The 27,525-nt window shown below is 40.1% G+C and overlaps 1 protein-coding gene across 5 annotated transcripts in view; it reads right to left on the minus strand.

Moving 5' to 3' along the window:
- Positions 1–1,018: 1,018 nt before the first annotated feature.
- The window catches only part of NRG3 (neuregulin 3), a gene marked incomplete at both ends in the record, with an annotated part of 1,054,567 nt that continues 1,028,060 nt past the window's right edge, over positions 1,019–27,525 (minus strand). For 2 of the 5 annotated variants that reach the window (XM_079793948.1, XM_079793947.1), the window contains 5 exons: positions 1,019–1,526; positions 1,770–1,841; positions 7,887–8,036; positions 12,207–12,334; positions 26,283–26,409. In XM_079793948.1, coding sequence (XP_079650074.1) covers positions 1,019–1,526; positions 1,770–1,841; positions 7,887–8,036; positions 12,207–12,334; positions 26,283–26,409 — 985 coding nt within the window. Of the gene's footprint in view, positions 1,527–1,769; positions 1,842–7,886; positions 8,061–12,206; positions 12,335–26,282; positions 26,410–27,525 lie in introns of all 5 variants that reach the window. The other 3 variants (XM_079793950.1, XM_079793949.1, XM_079793946.1) reach the window with 2 other exon arrangements.

Consider the following 27,525-nt stretch of genomic DNA (forward strand, 5'->3'; position numbering starts at 1 on the left):
GAAAATTTTAAAGTGAACAGATCTAAGAGGGAAATTTTTTTTTAATATTAGATTCCCTGATGTTTCAGAACAAATTTTAGCAAGCTTAATACACACACACACATGCACACACATACTCACAATGAACACATGTGCATACAGCATACCAGTGCTCGAGGGAGCACACACACACACACACACACACACACACACAAACACCACACAGACACACACACACACACACATTCTCTCTCTCTCTCACAAACACACACACACACACACACACACACACACACACACACACACACTGAGAAATGCTCCTTTGGCGTCCTAAACGATCTCAAAGAAAAACATTTCTATCAGCATGACTTTAGTGACATGACACTGATTTTTTTGTCCATTTTTTATATATTGATTTCATATCCTCCTCTGAGATTCTGCACCTTCAAATTTCAGAGGAAGATGGCACAAAAGAGCAGCTGAGTTTGCCCCGATGGCTCCCTCTATCTCTGTCCTCCTCCTTCCCAGGCCTGTGCCATTCTCAAAATGAAATAGAAAACACTACATTTCTTGACATGACATAACCTGTGATGAGGCTGTCGAGTGAAGAGAAATTTAGGGGTTGGGACTGCCAAGCCAAATGGCAAGGGCTGTCTGAGCACTGGCACACCCGCCCACGGGTGCGGCTTGTCTCTGAAACCAGGTACCTGCCAGTGCTTTGTGACGAGGACACTGCTGTGGGGCTGAGGGTCTGAATCGCCCACATCTACCAAGAGCCAAAGAGGACAGTGTTGGGACTAACTGAAATTGTACTCAGAATTCCACCCAAAAGCTTTAGTTGTAAGCTTTATCCCTCCTGAAACGTTTCTTTCCCTTTAAAAAAATATTTTGTTAAAAAACACTATGATATGAGGGCGATAGACTATTTGGTTTCTTCTAAGTAGATGCTCTTAAATTAATGCATATAAATAATTTGTATTTAATTTCCTCTCTTTCCTGTTGAGCAAAGCATAGAATGCACAGATTCCTACGTCTCAAGTCACTTGGTCAATGCAGAGTCTCTTTGTATTTCATTTCTTAAGATAAACTGTGCCTCTCGTTCCGATTTGGCCATGGGACTCAGGGGGAGAAAGGCGGTGTTTTCACTCGCGCTGTCCTCAGCGTCTACACTGGCCAGTTCGTAGTCTTCTGACCTCCTGGCATCCGTCAGAATTCGGATCTGCTCCTGGACAGTGTCTAGCAATATTTTCACTTCTTGTTGTTCTGCTAAAAGACAATCGCTGACTGGAATACTCACATTGACAATATCAGCAGAGTAGGAGTTTTTGCACCATTTGATGCTTTTGACTTCAGAAATCCCTGGCATTTGCATGCAGGTTTCCTCTAGCCCCACTGAAGGGATGATGGGCACAGAACTGGCCCTTGGGGATGAATATCCCATCAGGTCCTTCTGATCCAAGCTATTAAAATAGGAGTTTGTCTCTCTCGAAGGCAGTTGCATATGTACGGATGCATTCTGTTGGGTTTTTAAACCGGTGGATGAATACCTGAAAAGAAAGAGCGTGTTAGACAGTCTGCCTTCTGCCGGTGCTTCTTCAGAGCACTCTCCAGCCAGCAAAGCACTTGCCACATGCACCACCTCACTGACTTCTCACAGCAACCCCATCAGACGCAGAATATGTTCCCAGATAAACAGAGAAGGAAACTGAAGCTCAGATAGGTGCAGTGACTTGCCCAAGGTCACACAGAAAATAAGTGACAGACTGAGACTCAAACCCAGATCTTCTTACTTTAAGTCCAGGGATCTTTCAACACACCACAGCTGTATAGGCAGGTGGGATATAGTCTTCCTGACCTCTATCCTAGAATACAAAGTAAATGGGGGTTGAGCAGGTACTAGTAAGTTGGCCTTTCCATAGTGACAAACAGGAAACCCATCACGGCATTACTCCACTCCATCAACTCGACCACCCTCTCAGCCCTGGTTTAGCACTCATGGGGCCAACCTACTTGGAGAAACCGGGAAGCCCCACATTAAGCAGTAAGGTACTAGAGTCCAGAGTTTTTCTGCTTCACAACTCTAGGGGAACGAACGCCATTTCTAGTGGCACTCTGCTCTGTAGGAATTGCCTCACTCAAACTGCTGAGCCTAAAGGGGAATGGGAGGTACAAGATTCTTCTCTCTGCCCAAGGACAAGCAAGAAGTGAGCTCCGTAAGGCCTCTACCAATCTAGCAACTTTCCATATGTGGTTTCTGCAGCCAAGTAAGGCAGCTCATTGGTGCATGTCAATGGCTTGTCAAGAATGCCAACCTGCCATTCAAGTCATTTGAAGATTCCAGAATCTGACGAGGCCCTTTCTGGCCTGTTCAGAGCTAGTGAATTTCCCACAAGGTGGGACAGCTAGTCATAGATTCAAAGAAATGTGGTGTGGGGACTTGAAGAGTAGTTTTTACTCTATTTCTATTATTGTCCTTAATTTAAACATTAAATTAAACATTAAAATTTGTGTGATCTAAACATATCTACCCCACATATAATAACTATCATTCCCCTAGTCTTACATTGTAATGTAAATAAAAGTCATGTTTATACAAGGAAAGAATAATTGTGATGAAATGTGTAGCATACCAAATAGAAGTCTTTATTTAAGGGCATGACAGGAACAATTCTATCAGACGATGAGAAAAGATGGGGAGCAAATTTAGGTGTCTTTATAGTCCCACCCTTTCTTACTGTGCCTAGTACAGAGTGGGTAACCAATAAATCTTGATGGAATGGGCATATGAATACATAGCATATCTTAGAGATAAACACTTTATACCCCATTAGCATCCATTTCAAACATAATAACAAGAGCTAACATTTGCATATGATTTTATTTTTTAAGATATTTTTAATTGATTTCAGAGAGGAAGGGAGAGGGAAAGAGAGGTAAAAATATCAATGATGAGAATCATTGATTAGCTGTTTCCTGCATGCCTCCTACTGGGGATTGAGCCCACAACCCAGGCATATGCCCTGACTGGGAATCAAACAGTGACATGCTGGTTCATGGACGATGCTCAACCACTGAGCCATGCTGGTCAGGCTGCATGGTGTTTTTAAAAAGCATGTTCACCTTTAATTGTTTCACTACTTTTTAAAAAACTGTGCTTTATCTATTATTATTACCATGTAATTAAAGAAGAAACTGGACTAAGGGGTACTCAAATGACTTGCCCCAAGTTACCTTTAGTAAGCAGAAGAGAAAGAAGTTAACCCCAAGTTGTCTTATTTTAATTGTTACTATGAAAGCCTGAAATGAGTGGATATTCAAAGTGCACTAGAACACGTTTTAAGGCATGTGTAATCTCTACCTGTGTAAATTGTATAGCCACCTTGTACAAGGAACTTTTCCAGGGATTTTGGTCCATTTGCTTTGGTGTTATGGAACTGAAAATCTACACCTAAGGGCTCTAATTAATTTTAACAAGAAAAAATGAAACCAATTAGAGGGTTTTGTGTTTGTTCTGAATATCATAAAATTAACACCATTCATATCTATGAAGATACAGAATGTCTACTACCAGATTCACTAACCTCACAGAGACAAAAAATGTAATTAGGATAAAATTGTATTTCTCATAGATATCATGAGAGTATATCAGTGGGTAGAATTTAATAGGTTTGAAATGTGATGGTCATAGATGCAAATTCTTATACCAGGATCTAAACATTATTTGCAAAATTCTATATATATATAAATGCCTAAGTGACCAACCAACTGGCTGACCGGCCGGTAGTTATGATGCACAATGACCACCAGGGGGCAGAAGCTCAACGTACAGGCATGGTAACATGGAACAGACTGATGAATCTCAGAGGGAAGGGGGCAGGGGGAGAGCAGGAAGAGATTAACCAAAGTTCTTGTATGCATACTAGGGCCCAGTGCACAGATTCATGCACCGGTGGGATCCCTCAGCCTGGCCTGTGGGGACCAGGCCAAACCGGCTCTCCGACATCCCCTGAAGGGTCCCAGATTGCAAGAGGGTGCAGGCCAGGCTGAGGGACCCCACCAGTGCATGAATCTGTGCACTGGGCCTCTAGTATTAGAAAAATGTGTAAATATCTTAGAGGTTTTAGACAATCATAGCTTCAATAAGTCAACAATGTGGCCTGATGAAGAAATAATCAAAGGCAATTCAAGCCAAACTTGAAGCAGTCTTCTAACAAGCCTGACTGCTGAATTAAGGGTGTAGATGAGAAAGAGGGATTGCAGCTGACCTCTAGGTCACCGCACAAGTCAGTTAGGGGACACGGGACACAAATAACTGCAATCTAAAAAGTTACCATAACATGAAGATGTGCTTGAAGCAAATAGAACTCTCCCAAATGTGGTTTTGTTTTGGATCAGACATGACTTCAAGCCCCAACACCATTTTTAGATGAATCAAAGCCTCCTTTTAATTTTCTCTTCAATTAAAACAATCAGGTGGTACACTGCCCTGGGGGATTGCTCTGAGAACTAACTGAAGTAATGCATCTGCACTATTCCCCAGAGGAATCTGCTAACCCTCACTTCCCTCCTAGAATCTGTGAGAGTCCAGCACTGGTATTGAGGAGAAGCAGATTACTCCATGAGTTTAAGTGAGAGCACAACTTCTAGATGTGATCCGGGTTGGAAGACATACAGAGGTCTGAATCCCTGACAGTCAATCACTCATTCACAATTTTGATCCATGAGCTTGTCATTCATTGACTGTAAAATGCCAATTTGGACTGTCGTTCCTCTGATCCCTCAACAAAGAAATCACCAGTGCATTTCCTCAGTAACTATGGTAAAAAAGTGAAATATTGCCAGGCCGATGAGGCTCAGTGGTTGAGAGTTGACCCATGAACTGGGAGGTTATATACGGTAAACAGTCAGTATACTTCCAATCCCTTCTACTTTGAAGGTGGCAGTCTAGCTTTTGTGACTCCATTTCTTTCTGTCTAGCATATGAATACATCAGTTTGGTTTGCCTGACATAACACAGCTCAGAGCTCCGGGAGCCACTGCCGTGGCTGTCTCTGACCCCGCTAATCAGGGAAAAGACTCCTGAATAGTTACCAGTGCACACCTTCCTCCAGCTTCACTGAGATACCTACTGGTTCAAACTGGGCCAAAGTCAGTGCCACAGAGAGAAGTCCCACCACCGAAGCCTACCTAGCAGACAGCGCCCACATGCTTGATAAATAAGCAGCAGATGGCGGATGGCCCTTGCAAATTCAATCACTGCCCCTTCCGGCTAGGGCCAGATTTGAAGAGGGCCTTTAACTGTGAAATTCTATTACCAATCCTATTTCCAGTCCAGAGAGATGGAAGGTCCCCCAGGAGTGGAAAATAGCTGTTTTCAAGAACTGAGAATGAGATTGCTCCCTGAGATTCATTGTGCTGAGCACACCGTGACTTATACTTACAGTCACCATTTATCAACACTGGGTGCATATCACACACAGGAAAATACACGTGGCCAGCCAGCTGGAGAGAATATTCCAACCCCAATGATGATTGAACCAAAACAAAACCACCACCATGCAGACAGTAAGTGGAAGTCTCCCAGGAGGTAAAAGACAAAGCAGGGCACCTCTGAACATGCAATGGGCACCTCCGAAAATTCATGTATGTGTGGTTGAAGCCTGTGCCCAGAGCAGCTCAGAGCATCCTTACACCTGTCATATGGAATGACAGCCAAAACATGCCGGTCAGAAAGAAAGACAGCATGAGCTGGGCTTCCTCTCCACTCAAAAATTCCTCGGCAATGGGCATTATCAGTGATTTAAGAAGGAAAATAATTATGAAATCTGATTAGTTATCATTGTAGGCTAAATACAAGCCCCTTTCCAGATATAAGGCAAAGAGAAACGCCAGCTACTTTTTGACTTGCATTATATCATACATTTTGGATAAGTTGGCTGTTATGTTGAATTTGCAGATCTGTATCAACTACATTTTGCATTGCTTCAAAATTACAAAACCCAGCCACAGGCTATTTAATTCTTGTCTCCTGGTCTTCCTAAATAAATCTGTTGCTGAGCTTTGTCAGACAGAGTAGAAATGCACATATATCTTGCCCAGAAGAAAAGACAAGGGTAAGGCTCTGTGATGGACTTCCTACTTGCTTAGGCCTCCACCTTGATACAGTGTGGGAACATCACCCAGGGCAAAGCAGCATAGAAACCTGGCCTGGCTCATCCAGAGAGATAAAAACTAGATGTGATAAGAACCTGGCTTGTATGAGGGAACAGATTCCTGAAATTTCTGGAGTAAACCCTGATTGCATTATTCTTGAATTCAATGATAATTTTATAACAGTTCCTGAGACAGTACAAACCAGTACTACCTCCCTGCTTATCATGTGACAAGGTACAAGCTCTTTCCACACATATTTTTTTTTAAATCTACCCAACAACCTTGAGGAAGGCTGTATTATTTTTATTCAATTCATAGATGAAAAAAACCATAAGCTTAGATGATAAAACTATCTCAAATTCACACAAGATGTAAGGGCCAAAGATTTGAGCTTCAGTCGTTTCAAGTAAGAGCTACATGTTTGGTTGAACAGTCAATTAGGTGAATGGGACTAAAGTTCATCCTCCATTCCATTCACCACACCTTGAGCCTGTAAGGATCTGTGTCCACTTAGAGGAAGGACACCCTTGCACTGCAAGGAGGAATAGCAGTTGTCATGCCCAAAGCCCATATTTCCATCCCTGTACCATGAATAAACCTAGAGATCAGAGTTCAGCAAATTGTACTTTGAAATCATGCTGTCAGTATTAACTGAGACACATTCAAGGATGCTCGATGGAAGCAGATAATATATATATACTAGAGGCCCGGTGCACGTAATTCATGCAAGGGGCTCGGACCCCCACCACTGCCATGGCTGCCTCTGCCTCGGCCCCCACCTGCCACAGTGGCCACCTCAGTCCTTGCAGCTCCGGCCTCGTCTGGAAGGTCATCCAGTCTAATTAGCATATTATGCATTTATTATTACAGATATATATATATATATATATATATATATATATATATATATATATTAGAGGCCCGGTGCATGACATCCGTGCACTGGAGGGGGGCGGCCCTCAGCCTGGCCTGTACCCTCTCAGTCTGGGACCCCTTGGGGTATGTCTGCCTGCCACAGGGAATGGGCCTAAGCCAGCAGTCACACATCCCCTAGGGGTCCTTAGGGCTGCCACAGAGCCTCTCCCGCCACCACCACTGTGCTCGCCAGCTGTGAGCCTGGCTGCTGGTTGAGCGGCGCTTCCCCTGTGGGAGCGCACTGACCACCAAGGGGCAGCTCCTGCGTGCATCATAGCGACCAGTCATTCCACTGTTTGGTCGATTTGCACATTAGGGTTTTATTATATAGGGGATATATATCTGCTCCCATACATATATATTTGTATATGTGTGTGTGTATATATATATATATATATATATATATATATATATATATATATATGTTATAGGTTACTTATTGTCCACAGTCATACTTATCAGAGAATTAGGTAGTTTTTTTTTTTCAAACCTAAGGATAAAGAAACACTTTAGTCCTCCTATTAAATCTCTAGTTTTTAAATCGAAGACAAATTCTAAGTTGTTTTAGCAACTATTTAATAACAAAGTGCCTATATGTGTATACATTTATTTTCTTGCTAGTGTTATGTTTATTTTTAATTAAGCACTTTCCTAATATCGATTTCCATTGTACCTAATCTTTTACGTTAGTTTACCTTTGTGGAACAAAGAAGAAAGGAAGTATAAATAGCTAATTGATGACAAAATCAATGAATAAAAACCCCAATGAACATAGCAACTCAATTTAAAGCAATAGCAATAATGACACCCTCCTTACATTTCATTGTTTTCAGACCTACCCTTGGCAAGGTATTGTATCCTGGTCGGGGATCCTTGATTCCTCAAGTTGCTGATACGCTGGCCCCACAATCCCGCCCAGCCTACTTCGGGGTGAGGGGGGTGTCCTCCTGAAGGCGTTCCGGTGGAGCACACCACTCCTCTGTCCTGGACTGCAGCAGGAGGAGAGACTTCGGCTGCAGGAGAGAAAACCAGCACATCGCTCATAGCCATAACCTTACAGGTGGCTGCTCAATCTCTTTAAACACTGCATTTGCACCCGAGAGCCTCCAAGTCCCAGTCCATACTTCACCCATGACTGGAGTGTATCTGACAGGAGGGATCAGAAGTTGCCAAGTCCATTTCCCCTTGCAAAGACTGAGACCAAGAGACGTTCTTGTTTCTGGCTTTCTGATGTGGAGCACAATGGGCTAAAATTGCTGCTTTCCAGCCAAATTAAGAGGTGGGTTTAAGGAATTCTGAAGCTCCTCATTCCCATCCACCCTCAGTATTTAAGCTACAGTGGCTGTCTCTCTAATAACAGTAAACGTGGCTTTCTTATTAGACACTGACAAGAACCAAACACAGGAAGCCCTGAAGGGATCTATGGGGAAAATTTCACTTGTGTTAGTGGTAGAATAAACAAGCTTTATTGTGATCGGCATTTTCTCCTTCACATATGTGCTAAATTCTCAGTTCATTATCTCAAAATTCCATCCATCCTGAGAAACTAAATCATTTTCCTTTTTCAGTTTGCTTTTACTAAACATCTCATTCTGACTCCTACATCCAAATACCAAAATAACTATGTTTTTAGATGCCCCTAAAGGGCAAAAGGTATAAATGAAATATACTTTAGGTGAGATCCCTATAAAGATCACGTTAAACAAAAGAATAAGATTCTTTCTAGAAATCAGTTGCTAAGTTGACACACTACCTGTTGCATATCCATCCGCATCTCTACCCCACTGAGTTTCACCTATTCCATGGGGAGCAGAGCAGAGAACTGGCTCCTGTGTACACATTCCTAAGATGACAGTTTATGTGATTAAGTCACATAAAACTATACAGAAAAGATTACAAACATTTTCAAAATTTCAATAAACCTATCAGGTTTTAAATAGACAAGAACCCCAAAGGAGTTTACCCATATCACTTTATTATTTGGAGTCCTGTACGTTTTCCTGCATGAATATTGCCATTATTTCTACTGAACAAAACAACTTCTCAAGTATTATTCAAGGCCAGAGTTCGAGAACTAAGATGACTGATCAAACTTCATATTCTCAACCCAACATGGACTTCCTGAGTTAGTACAAACACCAGATTATTACAACTTAATTTTTTCTCATAATATTTCTTGTATGTCAAGTCCCAAGTTGCCTAATATCAAGGGGCCTCACTAAGCCAACAAGTCTAAGAAGCTCTGTAGCAGCTCATGCATCTCCCTCCCTCCAGCCTCTGTCTGCACCATCCAGCAGCAGTTATGGAGTCTGAAGGCTGCTCAGGCTTAGGTGCTAGGGTTAGCTGGATCTGGGTGTGCATCTCCGGTCTGTACATCATTAGCAGCATGGCACTGGGGGAAGTACTGGTACCAGTTAGAGTCTCAGAGGAAAATAGATGGCACTCTAAATTGGGTCATTTGGGGGAAATTTTGCCATTTACAAAGGTGTGTTCAGTACTTGAGAATAAAGGACAACGGAGGATACTTCTGTATGTCAGGGCTAGTGACAACAAGAAGCTGTTACTATTCCTATAACCTAAGGGACAAGGGGAGGGAGCTATTACCAGCATAGAGAGACAAGGGGATTGTAAGGAGAGGGCCACTTGTCAGGCACTTTGGCCCCCGGAAAAGGGACATAGCTGAGGCAGCCAAGCAGGGAGGGAGGGGTAGAAGTACTGGAACCTCGCTCTCCCTGGCCCTTCCATCTCATGCAGGTGCCTCCCATTGAGCTGACAGAAGCTAGAGGACAAGGGAGCCTGCTGCCCTTCTAGTGCACAGAGCAATGCTGATAGAGAAAGGTGAAGACTAGACATGTGTGGAGAAAGACATTGGCATCATGCTTAAATCTTTTCATAAGATTGCTACGGGGATTAAAAGCGATAAAGTATGTGAAGTGTTTGGCATGTAACAGGTGCTCAGCATAATGAGTTCCCCTGGCTCCTCTCACACAAATGACAACTTGAGACTCCCACTAATCATTGAAAATTCAGACTTCTTTCACTATTTAAAAAATACTTACATATGTGCTATCTATAAGTGACTTACATTGCCAAATACAATGCAATAAGTATGACATGACATACTAGGCTTCTTTTTTAAAAAGAAATAGATTTTATACTAAAAATAAATAATGCTTTGAATTAATAGCTTTGTTTCATAAATGAGCTATCCAAATATGTCATATTTACAGGGCACAGCAATAAATTAATTATTCATAGCTAGCCAAACTGTATGGCAGCAAAGTCTATCGTATGAACTAGTGGCCCATCTTAAAAAGCAGTTCCATGACTACTGATCAACCAGCTAGTGCAGCCTGCTAACCAGGGAGCATCCGGGAAGTCATGGAGCCATTGGCAGGCTACATAAATCAGTTACCAGGCTGCCAGTCATGAAAACATTGAAGTCTCCTGCATGTTTTACAAAACAAAGCTCTGAGATATTAAACTGTAGCTCACAAAGTTTTAGAGGCACTTTATAAATTAATCCTTGCCTATCTACCACGACACAATGCATGCCAAAAACACTGCAATGTCACTGAACCAAACAGAAAGAAGGTCTCCGACAGGCATCCTTATTTCCTAGAAACCACAGTAGGAGCCAGGTTTAGGAGGGAGGACGTCAACAGACAAGGAGTAAGAGTAGGGTATTTGCAGCGCAAATACAATAGAAGCTGTAATTCTTTTTTTATATCAACTTTAAAACATTGATGGCATAACATCGTGCTGGAATAATATTATACTTAATTAGTTTACTTAACTGGGTGCAACACCACTTTAACATGTATTATAATCAGCAGGGGAAAACGCTGTTTTGGAGAAAACATTCATCTTCTAAAAGGCTGGTAATTTTGGACTTATTTCCCTAATTAAAGAACTTCTATTAGCTCCAGGGAACTGAAATGGTTTTTTCAGAGGGAAATATCTGAAAATTCTTTAATTGATATAAATCAAAATATGCAGTGAATAACTAAAGCAATTATCCAATAGCTAAACATATTTAAATCCTGAGCTAAAAATATTTAAATCACCTTTTGAAAAACAGCAAACTTTTAGTATCTCGATCTCTACTCATATAGAGTGACAGAGAACCTCATAGTAATGTGTCAGCATCAATTAAATCCTTTTTGGACCCATTGAGAAGCAAGGAAGAAGAGAGTTGTCTTATACAATGTGTGCTTCTGTCCTGGTGGTTTGCAAAGCACTGCCTGATTGCCTGGTGTGTAAAAACCAATATTTACATTTCATTGATGGGAACAACTGTGATTTTTCATATTTTCTCTTTACAAATTCTTATCTCTTCATATAATGTTTTTAAAAATTTTAAATACTATATTTCTTACTAAGAAAAGAAAGCTCAAATCTTGGGACAACTTACTTCTACAAAGATTGAGGATATGCATTTAAATGACATAAACATAACGTCTGCTTCAGCCCTAGTCCCAAACTTTGGCACTTGTTTTAGAGCAAAGATTTTCAGTTTTTAGATTTCCGGATTCCTTATGTATAAAACACAGTATGTGACTACCGTAGAAGATGACTAAGAAGTTTTCAGCCTCAGAATTCCATAAAATTTGTAAGATGAAATCATTTTTGGCTTTCTCCCCAAAAGAGCCAATTGCTATGGTCAGCTTGTAAAGGAATGCCACCCCATTGATAATAGATCTTACAGATCCAAGAAGATTTGCCAGGATTCTTCCCCCATGAAAGTTTCTTTGTTTGAGAGTCATGGTGAAAGACCTGGAGCATGTCACATCAGTTTCCCAGAGAAGAATTAGTCATTAAATCTGCAGAGAGTGATAAAGCAGGCTAAAAAGAAAATCATGTTTTTAATAGTTTTTTTTTTTTTTTTAAAGAATGCAATTATTTCATTCACTGGTCTGTATCTGCAGCTTTGATGGGTGTTGTTAACAGCTCCTTTCGGCTTTGTGGAGGGGCATTGCAGCCTGCTGGTGTCTTTGGTTTACCTGCTGTGAGCTGCTTGAGCATCCACTACATGGAGAACCAAATGAGAAGCAAGAACAATCATCTCTCCTAAACAGTGTTGTCATTTCTGGGCATGTGTTGTCCAGAGTCATACATGGTGTGAATGTGCCCATTCCACCATGACTAACGACCTGTACCTGTGGTGTTTGACAGATTGGCTTCCTCTGTCAGGAGAAGGGACTTCTGGGAATGACTGGGGGCCAGCAAAGCTTGACTCCATCATTTTCTCCAGTGCAGTCACAGGATGCCTTTCCGCCTTTGAGTACTGTGGGGAATCACATGCACAAGGTTGAGCAGGAGGATGAGCAGCGGGCCTGTAACACTACAGATAGGTATTGACAAGTTATGGAACTTGCCAGTAACATTCCTCTGGCCACCCGACCAGGAGAATGGTAGAGGCATCATTTGCATCCCATGTCTCCCACACTGAGTATGCTCTCCCACCCTTGCCCCACACTCTCTGTGATTAGGTGAGGTCCATTCAAGAGGGTTCTTCATTTTAGAATCCTAAGTCTGTCTTTTCATTTAAATCCACATCCATGGCACAGCCAAAATAAACACAAGCGTGTTTTATTCAATGCAAATTTTATTAAAATATTAATTAGTAGCTGACTACTAATAATGGGGATTCAATAAATGCTGATTGAATGAAACTCAGAACATTCTCAAAATTATGGAGGACATTGATTCAGTGTCTCTGTCCACCGCCCCACACTGTTTTCCTCTTTCAGTCTGTCACCAGATAGTATTTACTGTGTCTAAAAAGAGAAATTTGCGAGCATTTCACTCTTTATAGTTATTAACTCTTGGTTTCACCTTTGACTATAACACCTCATAAGCACAAGAGTCTAAAGAAAACATACAGAGATGATATATTAAGAACAACTTTGCCTCAAGGTAAGTATCCCATGGCATCTCACCCAGGCAGTTGCCCAGTCATCTTTCCTGGCCCTTGAACAGGCAGTAACTCTTCTAGAAACTTCAGATAAAAACTCTCCTGAGAAATGACATTTGTAGAATGCTAACCAAACTAGAGATTTTGGAATTTAGATATTCATGTACAATGTATGAACAAGAATTTCACAGAAAAATATGGATATATAGTATGAAAATGAGAAGGTATACAACTATACACGTTGTGAAGAAATGAAAATCAGAATAAAGAAAAATAAATTTTAAGAATATATAGTAAAGACAACAATTTGAGAAAAGTAGAAATGGTGCTAATCTGTTGGGTAAATATTGACAATACTAGAGGCCCAATGCACGAAAATCGTGCAAGAGTAGCCCTTCCTTCCCCCTGCTGCCAGCACTGGCACCGGCTTCCCTCCAATACCCGGGACCAGGCTTCGTTCTGGCCGCCAGCAGGCACCTGGGACCCGGGTTTCCCTTTGCCCCAGCTTCATCTGGAAGGATGTCTGGTCTAATTAGCATATCAAAATGCCTAATTTAGCTTTTGGCCCATTAGTTCAGAGCTTCTGCCCTGAATGAGACTATTGATACTGAGAGCTTGAAGGTCTTTTTCAAAATCCAGGATAAATGTTTTGAATAGAAGCAACCTATTACTCATTCTGATTATTCATAGGGTTTATACTACATATTCTGTTCAAAATATGTCTTTCAAAAGCTTAGATTGTTGTTATATTATACAGTTGCTTTCAATTGTACTCTTTTGATCCATTAACACAAATTGTTTTAATAATTTGTTATTTTGAATCTTCTTCCTTTTTTCTCACAGCCTTCATAAGAATCATTTACATTTTAGTGGCTGCATTTAACCTGAGATTCAGGTTTAAATTGCTTGTCTTCCTATCCAGATTTAGTTGAAATGTGGGACACTAAAAAAACCCTGATGATTTGGCAATCCTTCAAACTGATATTTCATACATGTTGGTTCAAATGAATTTAAAGATAGCTTCCAGTTTTCAGTTCTGACAAACAAAGAGCTTGGTCATTCCTGTCTTTACAATAAAAACCAAGGCTGAACAAATAGAAAATCAATGACTATTCTTATAGCCATCAGATATTTCAGGTTGCAGGGAAAAACACCACTCTAAAATCTGGACAGGTGAGTGCATACAGAGGGTAATAGCCAAGATCAGCTCACCTGTAGCAGAATCTGCCAGAGACATACATTGGTTGGAATACATAAGTGGTCATTTTAATAAGTTGTTGGAATCTGTAAGTGGGCTAGAGTGCAAGTAAAAATCACCTGAAGGCTGCAATCTGAGGTAAGGTTCTGATACAGACCCGCAACAGATTCTCACAGAAAGAACAATTTTTAAAAAATCATCTCATGTCTCTGACAAGGGAAGGGGGAAAATAACCACTTGGAAATGCATGCAGAATGTTCTCCATTGCCACTGCCCACTTTTCAGAGAAAAATTACTTTACCAGAGTCTTATCTCACCTGAGAGAAGAGCATTTCCCTGACTCCACACCCTGTAGCCTTCCTGTCTCACATAAGGGGTAAAAAGTGAATAAATCTTATGAAGGTCGTAGCCCAGGAATATCCTCACTAAAAGAGTGAAATATAATCATGAAGTCAGAGATGATTTCCTTCCACCACTCCTTAACACCACATAACCAGGGCTCCACTGTAACAACAGGGGATGACAGCTGGGAAGTTGTATGAAGGAGTTCTTAGGGAAATCTAAAGACACACAAATAAATAGACAGAAAACACTAGAAGGTATTAAAGCCCTTGGCATCTGCAGTGACAGCAAACCTTAAACAAAACCCAACCACAAGCCAGATTAACATAGAACCATACACTAAAGGTCTATTTGCCTCACTCTCTATTACTTATCATGTCTACCTTTGAACCAAACTTTTATAAGGTATGCCAAAAGACAAGAAAAATGAAGTCCGAAGAGACAAAATAATCACCAGAACCTGACATAGATGGCACAGATATGTTGGAATGATCAGGTAGTTAATTTAAAAGGAGCATCATAAATATTTTCATGGTTCTAAAGGGGAAAGTAAACAGCATGCAAGAAAAGATGGGTACTTTAAGTACAGCGAAAAATCACTGAGAAATATTTAAAAGTAAATGCTAGAAATAAAAAACACTGTAACAAAAATGATGAATGCCCCTGACAGGCTCATCCTTAGAGTGGACACAACCAAAGAAAGAAGCAGTGATCTTGTGTATAAGTCAATAGAACCTTCCTGAAATGAAACACAAAGCAAAAACTAAATGCATAAATACAAGAAAAAAAAAAAAGGAGAACAGCAGAAGATAATATTCAAGAACTGTGGACAATTTCAAAAGGTATAACATATGCACAATTGGATTACCTGAAGAAGTAAAAGCAAATGGAGCATGAAAAATGTTTGAAGTAATAATGACCTATAGCTTCCCAAAATTATTAACAGATACCAAACCACAGATATAGAAAGCTCACAAAACACTATGAAAGATAAACATAAAAATATTTATACCACAAAATATCATGTTAAATTTATATTTAATTAAATAAATAAATAATAGATAGATGATAGATGAATTAATTATTTAAACAAATAAAATGCTGGGGTGGGGGGAGGTATAAGCCATAAAAAGAAAAAGATTAAAAAATGCAGTGGACTTCTAATAAATCATACAAACAAGAAGAGAAAAGAGTGAAATAAAGTGTTAAAAGAACAAACGATACCAACATAATAATATCTCTAGTGAAACTATTCTTTAAAAATAAAGGAGAGCCAAAACCGGTTTGGCTCAGTGGATAGAGCGTCGGCCTGCGGACTGAAAGGTCCCAGGTTCGATTCCGGTCAAGGGCATGTACGTTGGTTGCGGGCACATCCGCGGTACGGGGTGTGCAGGAGGCAGCTGGTCGATGTTTCTTTCTCATCGATATTTCTAGCTCTCTATCCCTCTCCCTTCCTCTCTGTAAAAAAATCAATAAAATATATTTTTTAAAAAGGAGAAATAAAGACTTTATAAAAGAAAAACTGAAGAAATTCATCACCAGCAGACCTGTCCTACAAAAATTTTAAGAGAAGTTCCTTGGGAGGAAACAAATTTGTGTATAGGTCAGAAGCTCAGATCTTTATAAAGAAAGAAAATGTTAGAGAGGTGATAAATAAAAGTAAATTAAAATATTGTTCTTATAGTAATAAATCAAATAAAAATGTTCATTCAAAGTAATAGTACATACACAAATTAAATAATTGACAGCAATGTTATAAAGAACGGGAAAGTGGAATTGGGAAACTCTGTTATAAAATGCCTATACTATCAATGAAATGGTCAAGTGTTACTAAAAGTGGACTTAGATTAGTTATAAATGTATATTGCAAACTCTTGGGCAATACTAAAAAAAATTCTAAAAAGAAGTATTATTGATATGCTAAAAGAGGAGAGAAAATGCAATCAAATCAAATAATTAAAACCAGAAAAGGAAGAAATAAAAGAGAACCAAAAAAACAAAAAACAAAGATGAAGTATAAATAATTATAAATTATAATTGCAAATATGACAGATATTAATTGAACTATATTAATAGTCACCTGAAGTACGAATGGTCTAAACACATCAACTAAATGGAGATTTTCCATATATATATATATATAAATCCAACTCTATGTTGTCTACAAAATCCCACTTTATATAGAAAGAGATAGATAGGATAATAGTAACAGAGTAGAAAAAGTTATATTATTCTAACTGTGATCAAAAGGAGGCTGAGCAGTCATATTAATTTTAGATAAAGCAGACTTCACAATAAGGAAATGTATTAAAAATAAAGAAGGATAAAGGGAAGTATCATTTACCTAATGATAAAGGAGCCAATTCCCCAATGAGATAAAACAGTTCTTAACATTTATGTGCTTAACAGAGCATCAAAATACATAGGGCAATAACTGATAACATGCAAGGAAAAATAGACATATCCACTATTGTACTTGGAAAGCTCAACATCCACCTATAAGTAATTAACAGATCCATCAGACAGCAAATCATTAACAATATAATTCATTTGAACATTATATTCAATCAAATGGATCTAATTGATTTTCTTAAAATTCTCCTTCCAAAACAGCAGACTATACATTCTTCTCAAACTCACAGGAAGCAGTCATTATGTTAAAATACATTCTTGACCACAAAATACACCTTAAAAAGTTTAAAAAAATAAAAATCATACAAAATATATTCTCAGACTACATTGAAATTAAACTAGAAATCAGTAACAAAAAGATAGTTGGAAAATCCAAAACTATTTAGGGATTAAACAACATAGTTGTAAATAATAGAAAGGTCAAAGAAAAAGTCTCAAGACAAATTTTAACTAAATAAAAATATAAATTATCAAAATTTGTGAGAGGTAACAAAAGCAGCATTTAAAGATAAATTTAAAACATGAAATTCTTATATTTGAAACAGAGCAATATCTAAATTTTAGAAATACCTAAAATTAGTAATCTCCATTCGCACCTTAGGAAACTTTAAAAAGAAGAGTAACTTAAACCTAAAACAATAACAACAACAACAACAAAAACAGAAGAAGAGAAATAGTAAAATTTAGAGAAGAAATGAATGAAATTAAAAACAGGAAAAGAATAGAGAAAATAAAAACAAAGCCAATTCTTTAAGATGATCAATAATATTGGTAAATTCCTAGTCAGACTAACCCAGAAAAAAGAAAAAAAAAAGATTTTGTTGATCCCACATTCTTTGCTTGCACTCACACCACAGATCTTGACTTTGTGTGTGTGTGTGTGTGTACCTGGTGAACCTGTTTTGTTAAAACCTCTTTTGGTATAATGTATAAAACACCACTTTAATAGTGACTAAGGAGATGCCACAGACCATTCCTGGGTCTGTTCTCGGCCAGAGCTGAAAGGATTTCCTTTTAAACACCCACATAGGCCTGATCAGTACTGTTATTCCGTGGACAGCACTCGTCCCTGTTGGCTTCCCTGACAGCCTGCCTTGCGGAGGTGCTCTGGGTGCTGAGGACAGCCACAGCTGTCTGCACCACCCCCGTAGCTCCTAACACATTATTGTGGTGTTGTGGTGCACTGGAACCAAGAGCCCAGCCAAAGGAAGCAGGCTCGTGCTGGAAGCAGAGCGACTACTCTGTTGTTTCTAGCTCTGCAGCTTGCACGCAGTGGGGGTCAGAAGGCTAAATGAAAGCAGTGTCTGTGTTGGAAAGCAATGTTGACAGCTGATAACCCCCCTGGTCTGGAGCCCCAGGCAATGAAGGCAGGAGGGAGCGTGTTTTTAAACAGTTTTAAATGTCTGGCTTTCTGCTAAAAGGCAATAATGCGGGGAAAAATAGAAGGCAGCAGGAAAAGAGGAAGACCTAATATGAGATGGATTGACTTTTTAAAAGGAGCCGTAGACGTGAGTCTACTTGAGCTGAGCAGGGTTTGAGGGCAGGACAGTGTGGACATCCCTCTTTCATAGTCGCCAGGAGGCGGAGCTCAATGGCACATAACACACAGTCTGCATGCTCCTGGTTTATCTATGTCCGTGTCAAAAAAGATACCCAACCTCACTAGCTATTAGGAAAATGCAAATCAACACTCAATGGGATACCACCTCATGCATGTTAGAATGGCTATTATCAACAAGACAATGGAGAGGTTGTGGAGGAAAAGGAACCCTCATTCACTGCTGGTGATAATGTAAATTGGTACAGACATTACTGAAAACAATATGAAGCCTCCTCAAAAAATTAAGAATACAGTTACCATATAACCCAGCAACCCTATGTTCATTGCAGCATTATTCACCGTAGCCAGGACATGGAAACAACCAAAATGTCCTTCGCCCGATGACTGGATAAAGAAGATGTGGTACGTATATACAATGGAATACTACTCAGCCGTAAGAAAGGTTGAAATGCTGCCATTTGCAACAACGTTGATGCATCTTGAGAATATCTTGCTAAGCCAAATAAGTCAGAGAGAAAAAGTTAAGAACCATATGCTTTCACTCACATGTGGGATATAAAAGTGAAAGCATCAAAGAAGACAAAAAACCTCACAGACACAGACAACAGTATAGGGGTTGCCAGAGAGAAGGGGGAGAGGTGTGGTAAAGGGTTAAGTGGGTCAAATATATGGTGATGGAAGAACTGACTCTGGATGGGCAAACAATGCAATACACAGATGATGTATCATAGAATTGTATACTCAAAACCTATATAATCTATTAAGCAATGCCACCCTCCTAAATTTAACTTAAAATATAATAATTCTTATCTTATGGATAAACAGCATGTATATTTGTGCTTTAGATTATGATATTTAGTTATCAACTCTCTTTAAAAAGGTCATTTGGAACCACCCATTACAAACATCTGAGTGCAATTTAATTTTTTCACAATGGATTCCCTAGCAAATCAGTGATCTTTCATACTACAGCTCAACTAATATCATTCTTCATCTTGAATTAATTGTAAGTTTGAACTGGAGGAGAAAACATGTCTGTTACCTTATCATTGTGTTAAAGCAAGTGTTGTGCCCTTGCACAGTCAAAAGAAGATATTTTTTTAATACCACACGCAAAAAAAATCTTTATTTCAATTCTAACTTATTAACCAAGATGATGGTGAAATTGAGTGGTTGTGTTTTAGAACATGATTTCTTCTGGATCTATAATGCAAGTAATTAAAAACAGCTTGACCATTGTTGCTATTTTGAGCATTTTGGCACCATGTGTCAGAACAGAAAGAACGGTAATGATTGCAGTCAAACTTTAACACATTTCCACTGAAGCAAAATAACTTATCCCGACATGCTTTCCAGACACAAGGCACAGCGAGCACCCCTCTCCAACCACCCTCTACCACTCACCCACCACCCCACCACCCCACCACCCCACCACCCCACCACCCCACCACCCCACCTCAACTAACATGTGTCCGTTCAGCCAGGGGACTGAGCACGCCACATATTCCTTCTTCTAAGATTCCCATTGTCAGGTTAACTCCTGGCTGTAGGTGTTGGCACGTTCCTTGTGATATTATGTGACTAATCTCTGTCACCTACAGTAATCAGTAAGTGCCTTGAAAGCGGGGACATTGCTATTTTGAATCATTATTATACCCCTGATCTTTAAAGCAGTGTCTGGTGCTTACTAGACGGTTTGTGTACATAAAGCATCTTGCTTTTGTAGTCTTCTTTCTGTTCCCTGAACTCAAGAGAGTGAGAAGTTCACTCCCTTGACTGGTCTGGAGGTTATAATTCTAGCCCCAGTGGCATTGTCTCTCTCTCACACAGACGACACAAGTCAGTGAGGTCAGGGCATCTCTTTGAGTCACAAACGCTTCACTGGTACATGATGCTGAAGAACTAGGTGCTTCTAAGGCGTGGCCATTTCCTCTGAGGCAAGTGTTTCCAGGCTATTATGGCACTTCTTTGGACTAGGTGTTCCACACCTTGTAAATGACTGTAAAGTGAAACCTACCCCATGAATATTTAAAGAACTAAGGGAATGCCAGACACAGACATTTGTTAAACGGTGCATTTTGCAAAGAATTTTAAGTTGTTAATCTGGGCTTCAAGATAAAATAAAGAAAGCTTTGTCTGATACGGTAGCAGGTAGGAAATGTTCTCTCCCAAGCATTTAGCGTACCTGGATAACATAGCACCCTTCATGTGGTAGAAATACATGCTCACGGTGGGGAAGCTGGAGATAGAACCCTATGCTAGGCTTTCAGAATTTCCCAGTGGGCACATTTCACAGCTTGTGCTTGGACTCTGGACTTGCTCACCACTCTTGACATTTGGGAAGGATAATTTTCTGTTGGGGGTGGCTATCCTGGGCATTGGAGGGAATTTATCAGCACCTCTGCCCTCTGCTCATCGATTCCTGTAGCACTTCCCTCCCAAGATGTAGCACCCAAAGCGTTTCCAGATTTTACCAAATGTTTCCCAGGGCAACATACCCCCTGTTGAATATCTCTTCATAACAAGGGTGTGGGTTTGACTCTCAACTACTCACTAGCTGTATGACAGAAGTTAATTTAAGCTTTGAGCCTCATTTTCCTCTTCTATACCTCTTGGGTGGAAATAAGTAATTTTTGTTAGGACTAAATAAGACAATGTAAGTATATTATTTAGCTTAATTCTGTGTATGAGCCAATATATGCTATTTGCTATTACTATTATCAATATTTTATTTATAATTTTTTGTTATTATTGTTGACATTTTTATTTCCACATAGCTCTTTTTTCAACTTTATTCTTATTGTTGACACTATTGCATATGTTACCATTCCCCCACCCTTTGCCCACTTCTACCTATCTCCTGCCCCCTTCCCGTCTGGCTGCCACCACACTGTTGTCTGTGTCAACATGTTATGTCTATGTTGTTCGGTTAATCCCTTCATAGTTCATTGTTCAGCCACAAACAATGAACAGTGTGGTAGCTCCAGACAAAGGCTGGTTACACATAATATCTGATATCGACCTGTATCTAAATCTGGCCCAAGTGGACCCAGAAACAACATAACCAATGGTGGGCATGAAAAATTATAGTATAATTCTTATATGATTCTTATAATAAAATTATGAGCAAGAATATCAGCATGTAAATCTCCAAAGTGGAAATTTGACTAGAAATATATGGACTGAGATCTTCTACTAAACTCTCTAATATAAGTGAAATGTAATTATACACACACACACACACACACACACACACACACACTATGGTCTCAAATGTTGACAAAAGGATAACAAAGCTAATAATGACCCACATTGCTTTCTAGGACTGGAATTGATGTGTGCCTTTGGGAAAACAACTTGTTCATCCCAGGCTATGGTAGAAGGTACCTGTTTATGCACTCCCTTGAGCCTAAGCTGGCAATGCATAGAATGCTATAGTGGGTGAAAGGGACCAATGTTTTGCCATCCTAAAACTGTGTTGTTGTTTTTAAGCTAGTTGTTAAGAAACAAAAGATGCAGAAAGAACATTTGACTCTCTCCCTTTCCTGCCCAAGAGGTTCAGATGAAAAGACTTGCTCCAGAAAGGAAATCACTTTAGCCTAATTTAAATTAATTTTGCTAGATATGAAGGCTCCCAGCAGGAGCCTAGTAGCAGATTGTCCTCTGTGTCCCATTGTTTCTGAGTTGCCCAGCAAGAATTTTCAAGCGATGTGTGTTCTGCTCTTCCTCAACTACCTATAAATTAACCATCTTCAATGTTGAAGGCTGAGAGCCTATTCCCCCCTGTCTCCTGTTTCCAATATGAACCCAATTTTGTTTCACTGTCTTTAGAATTTTCAGGCTTATGTGAATTCCCTGTAGGCACATATTAAAATTTGATTTTCTCCTGTTAATCTGCTGTATGTTATTTGAATTATTAGCTCAGCTAGAAGAAGGTAGAAGGTGGGAGGGAAAATAATATCTGTTAGCCCCCCACACTGGCATGCATATGTTTCATCATGCACTCACTTTTTTCAGCCTTCCTTTCATATCTATTCTCTGCTTGAACTCCCAATTTCTGTGTAGACCTGTGGACTGATGATCTCTTGAAATGTATTTTCCTAGCTGACCACATCACAACTGAGAGACAAAATGTTTTATACACACACCCTCTTTATTAAAAAATGGGGTCAATATAAAAAGACACTTTTCCATATCTTATCTGGGACTCTATGGAAATAATCCAGTTGGATTCACCCTCTGCTGCCTTGGGAAAACACACAAATATCATGTGTGTGGTAGGGGGAGGGGAGGAGGATGGGCTGTAGAAAAGAGAGGAAGAAGAGAAAAAAAATAAAATTATCTATACTCAAAGGTCTTTCAAGTGTTGGGCTCCTTACAGTTAGTTATTTCTTTTACTCTAATCCTAATAAATTCAATCAAATGATGGGTGGGAGGAGCACAGGAGTAAAGTTTCTTCTAATTTTGCTTTCATAGTAAAAAATGGGAAAGAACATGAATGTCTACTGGGAGGGGAAGAACGAAAGAACATTGTGAAGTGGCCACTTTGTGGACCTTGATGCTATCTCCCAAATGAATGTGGAGATTATAGATCAGACAGAAAATGCTCTTGCTCGTGTGTTTAGTGAAAGGAAAAAATAAAAATGGATACGAAACTGTGTTTTCTGCTGTAACCCTGTAAAATGCAAAGGGACTGGCAAAGATACTCTTTCTTCTTGAGCAAACTAATTGTTTTAATTGATTTTAGAGAGGGAGGAAGGAGAGAGAAACATTGATGTGAAAAAGATACAGGGATTGGTTGCCTCCAATATGTGCCCCAACCAGGGATCAAACCCACAACCTAGGTATGTGCCCTGACCAGGAATTGAACCAGCGACCTTCAGTGCATGGGACAATGCTTCAACAAACTGAGCCACACTGCCAGGACTTGACCAAACTTTAGACAGGCTCCACTGAGCCCTCTTTTTGAGAAGGCCTCAACTTTGGCCTATAAAACTGTAGATTCTCAGTACAAATTATTTCATCCACTCACCCACTCACAGCCACACTAAAAGATGACTGAACTCTAACATAGTTTATAACATCTCAAGGCTGACCCTGGACCCACTTAGAGGGCCTGCCTGAGAACAAACAAACAAAACCCTCAAGGCCTCCAAAATAACTCACCCTTTGTTCTAGCCAACACTTGAGCAAGGGCCCCTGACCTCCCTTTTCTAGGGCATTTGCTGAACAGGGCTTACACCTGTAAACTTTCTTTGTCACTCTGAGGTGTAGATGAATCTCCTACAACTCAGGAGTGTCTCTCAAGGACCTGAAAGCCATTTCTTTGAAATGTAATCAATAAGAAGGCTAGGGCTTCTGTCTCCCCGTCTCTGAGGAAGTATATAATCCTAAATTGAATAATTGCCAGCCAGCAGATGCTATAAATGTTGGCTTAATCGCATTTACACTGATCAACTCTGTAATCTTTCACTTCCCAGAAGATGAAAAGGGGCCATGTACTAAACGTGACAGCTCAGGAGAGCCCTGTGTGGGGGTGGCCTTACAAACTCAGAGACATAAAGTAACCACATAGGATGGCCCGAAATGAAAACTTTCTAACTAACTTAGTCATGGTGGGTAGTCATAGCCTAGGCTGGTATCTTCCCTGACAAAGGCCAATCCTTACCTTATCTGAACCTGTCTACTGACCTTTTGCATGTAAACATACCTTTGGAATGTCAGGGTAATTTCCTCTCCTCCACCACACACCTCAGGGCACCACAGTGGAGACCACACATGCCTTCATTGTTATTGTTAATTGTGTTAATTGTTGACTGTTAACTCTCCTATACCCACAAATGTAAAAGAAGTATGGGTCTATTTATTTTACTTTTTTATCCAACCCCAGAGATATTCAGCTTTGCTTTCTCCCGCCTCCCTAAATCACCAGTGGGTTTCATGTCACCCCGTGGGCCTCCTTCTTTGATTGTAATGTACAAAGTAAGGTGCCAAGCTGCCATTCCCTGGAGCGTTTTCTCAGTCCCTTGAAATTTTGCATCCCAGAAGATGTCAGTTTTGCACAAATAAACTCATAAAAATCCTCTGCAGGTTTAAACATTTCTTACATTGACACCTGATTCTATTAAGCTCCTGCTGTTTCCCCCATCCCATTCTCTCATTCTTTCTTTAAAACACCCAGTCAAGCCAGGCCGGTGTTGCTCAGTGGTTAAGCATCAACCTAGGAACCAGGAGGTCACGGTTTGATTCCCAGTCAAGGTATATGCACAGGTTTCAGGCTCTATTCCTAGTAGGGGGTGCAAAAGAGGCAGCCAATAGATGATTCTCTCTCATTATTGATGTTTCTATTTCTCTCTCCCTCCCCCTTTTTCTCTGAAATCAATAAAAATATATTTTAAACAAAACAAAACAAACAAACAAACAAACAAACAAAAAAAAACAACAACCACTCAATCACCTCTGAACAAACTGAAGTTGAGTTCAGTTCACACTGGACCCTCTTCCATAATGCAGTAGTATATTACTGATTATAGTCTCTACTATTTGAGCTAGTGGCTGGCTTTGTTTATCTTTGACAGGTCCAGATGCTAAGGAATTGAAGCCCTCCATCACTGCATTTGTTTGAGGGTGGTGGGATGATACTCATTAGAAATCATTAGCAAAAGCATTCTCTCTGTTTCAGAAAAGAACAATCTCTACACATAGCCTTGATTACAAGTTAAATAAAACTTTGCTGGGAAGCAATCCTGATTTATGAATCCACATTAAACATCTAAGTACATCTGTTATGCCCAGCAAAATGGTAACTGTTTGGGTAATGATATCTTGGAGTCACAAATGATGTACACATTCCCAGTGATTTATGCATTTGGAGGGGTGGAATGTGTCATGGTGATTGACTATTATTCTCAAATACTAGATTTTTACTGTGCCCTCTGTTCGTTCATTTTGTGCCTGAGAATCAGGAAGTGCAACCTTGTGTGGGGGCAGAATTGCTACCCTGAGAGAAATATTTCAGCATGTCTTAGGCGGTATCCACTTGCCTTTGATTCAGCATTTTGCAGTATATCTCAGAAAAGATGAAAACTCCTTTAGAAAGATGTAAGATTCAAAGAGTTTGCCTTTAACTTCAAGTTGTTAGAAGTACTGACTGGGTCCACAACGCCCACCTGCCACCTCTCTCACCTTGGCCTTCTCTCACACCCCTTCCCTTGGAGGTGCGTTCTTAGGATTCATGACTTCGGTGTTTCTGTCTGCTCCATCTCTGCACTGTGACTCTCTGGTGAACCTTTCACATTCTTCAAAACTCAGCTCAAGCCTGACTTTGTTAAGAGGCGTCCTCCACCTGACCCCTCTCCCCTTTCCTCTTTGGTCCCTTCTCCAATTTCTGTTGCAATAGCAACCATCTCAGCCCACACATCCCTGATTCCAGTGTCTGTATTTTTTACTGTATATAAGTTGCCAGATGTCAGGGAACACTGTATCCCTGGTGCCCAGCACAATTTCTGACACAAAGTAAGGGTTCAGTAAGTGATTATGGAACAAACAACTGAAGCTCCCTTTGCTTCCAGAGACGAATTTATATTACTTATTGTAATCCAGACCGAGATTTAACTGTTCTCTTTTATCCAGTACATGTATGCGTTCATGTGCACCCATGGAACTGCAAAATGGTTTAAGAAAAAAAAAATCTCCAAAGTACTGTAAAAATACACATACAAGTCTGATTACAGGCTCCCCACCCCTGTCTGGCCTGGGAGCACTGAGGAGGGCTGTGGGAAGAGATGCAGAGACCGGTAACTTACATTCTGCAGCTGGACATGATTCCTCACCAAGTGCTCTGACTTTGCCATTGTGCTGGATGCTTTGAGACTGTAGTTTTTACCATTCTGCGGCTCTTTCAGCTGCTCTTGAAGTTGTTTAGCTTGTTTTCTGCAGGTTTAAATAAATAAATGAATAAATTGGTATATATATGTATGCTATGCATATTGTTTGTTTCATTCATTCCTATCATCTGTCATTTACTAAAGCTAGATGAAACTCAGTTTAATTCTCTTTTTAAAGGGAATCCTTCCCTATTTTCAACTCTACCAAGGACGCCTTCCAATTTGGAGAGAAGGTGGCATTGCCCATCATCTCCAGGGACTCACACCCAGGGTGTTCTAAAAGTGGACAGAAACGTAATGGATGGTTCCTGCCCTCATGGATGCAAGGGGCCCCTCACCCTGAGCGGTCAGCTGCAAAGAATTGGAAATCTTCTGAGGAAGTGACCAGTGGAAAATATGAAGCTTAGACCTAACAGCCACCTACATGTAACATACTACAAAGTTACATTTGTATATTTACAAGTCAAGCGTATGTAGCTTAATTGCATGACTGACATGTGTACCGTAATGAGTGTATATTTTCTTTTTCACAGTTTAGAACCAGCTCATTATTGTTGTCATCAACATTTTTTGTAACTAACAAAAACAGTTAACTCTTAAATAGTACCTATTATGTGCCAAACTTCATTTTATTTTTTAAATATATTTTTATTGATTTCAGAGAGGAAGGGAGAGGGAGAGAGAGACAGAAACATCAATGATGAGAGAGAATCATTGATCAGCTGCCTCCTGCATGCCCCCTCCTGGGGATTGAGCCCCCAACCCCGGGCATGTGCCCTTGACTGGAATCAAACCTGGGATCCTACAGTCCACAGGCTGATGCTCTATCCACTGAGCAAAACCGGCTAGGGCCTAAAATCATTTTAAATGTTTTCCATCTATCAATTCACTTATTCTTCACAATAATTCTGTGTGATGAGGCATTAATTCTGTGCCCATTTAGATAAGAAATCTGAGGCACAGGAAGTTAGATTATTTGCCCACACGCACATTGCCAGGAAGTGCTATAGGGCTGGATGCAGACCCAGGCAGTGTGGCCACGTATTCCGTACTCTTAACCTCAGAACTGGCAAGGCACTTGCCCGTGGTCCCACAGTTTCTCAGAGGGAAGGCTGAGCCTACTCTCAGTTTTTGGACTCCAAATAAAGGACTCCTGCCTGCA

The sequence above is a fragment of the Cnephaeus nilssonii genome, assembly GCF_951640355.1.
Source record: "Cnephaeus nilssonii genome assembly, chromosome: 16".
Lineage (NCBI taxonomy): Eukaryota > Metazoa > Chordata > Mammalia > Chiroptera > Vespertilionidae > Cnephaeus > Cnephaeus nilssonii.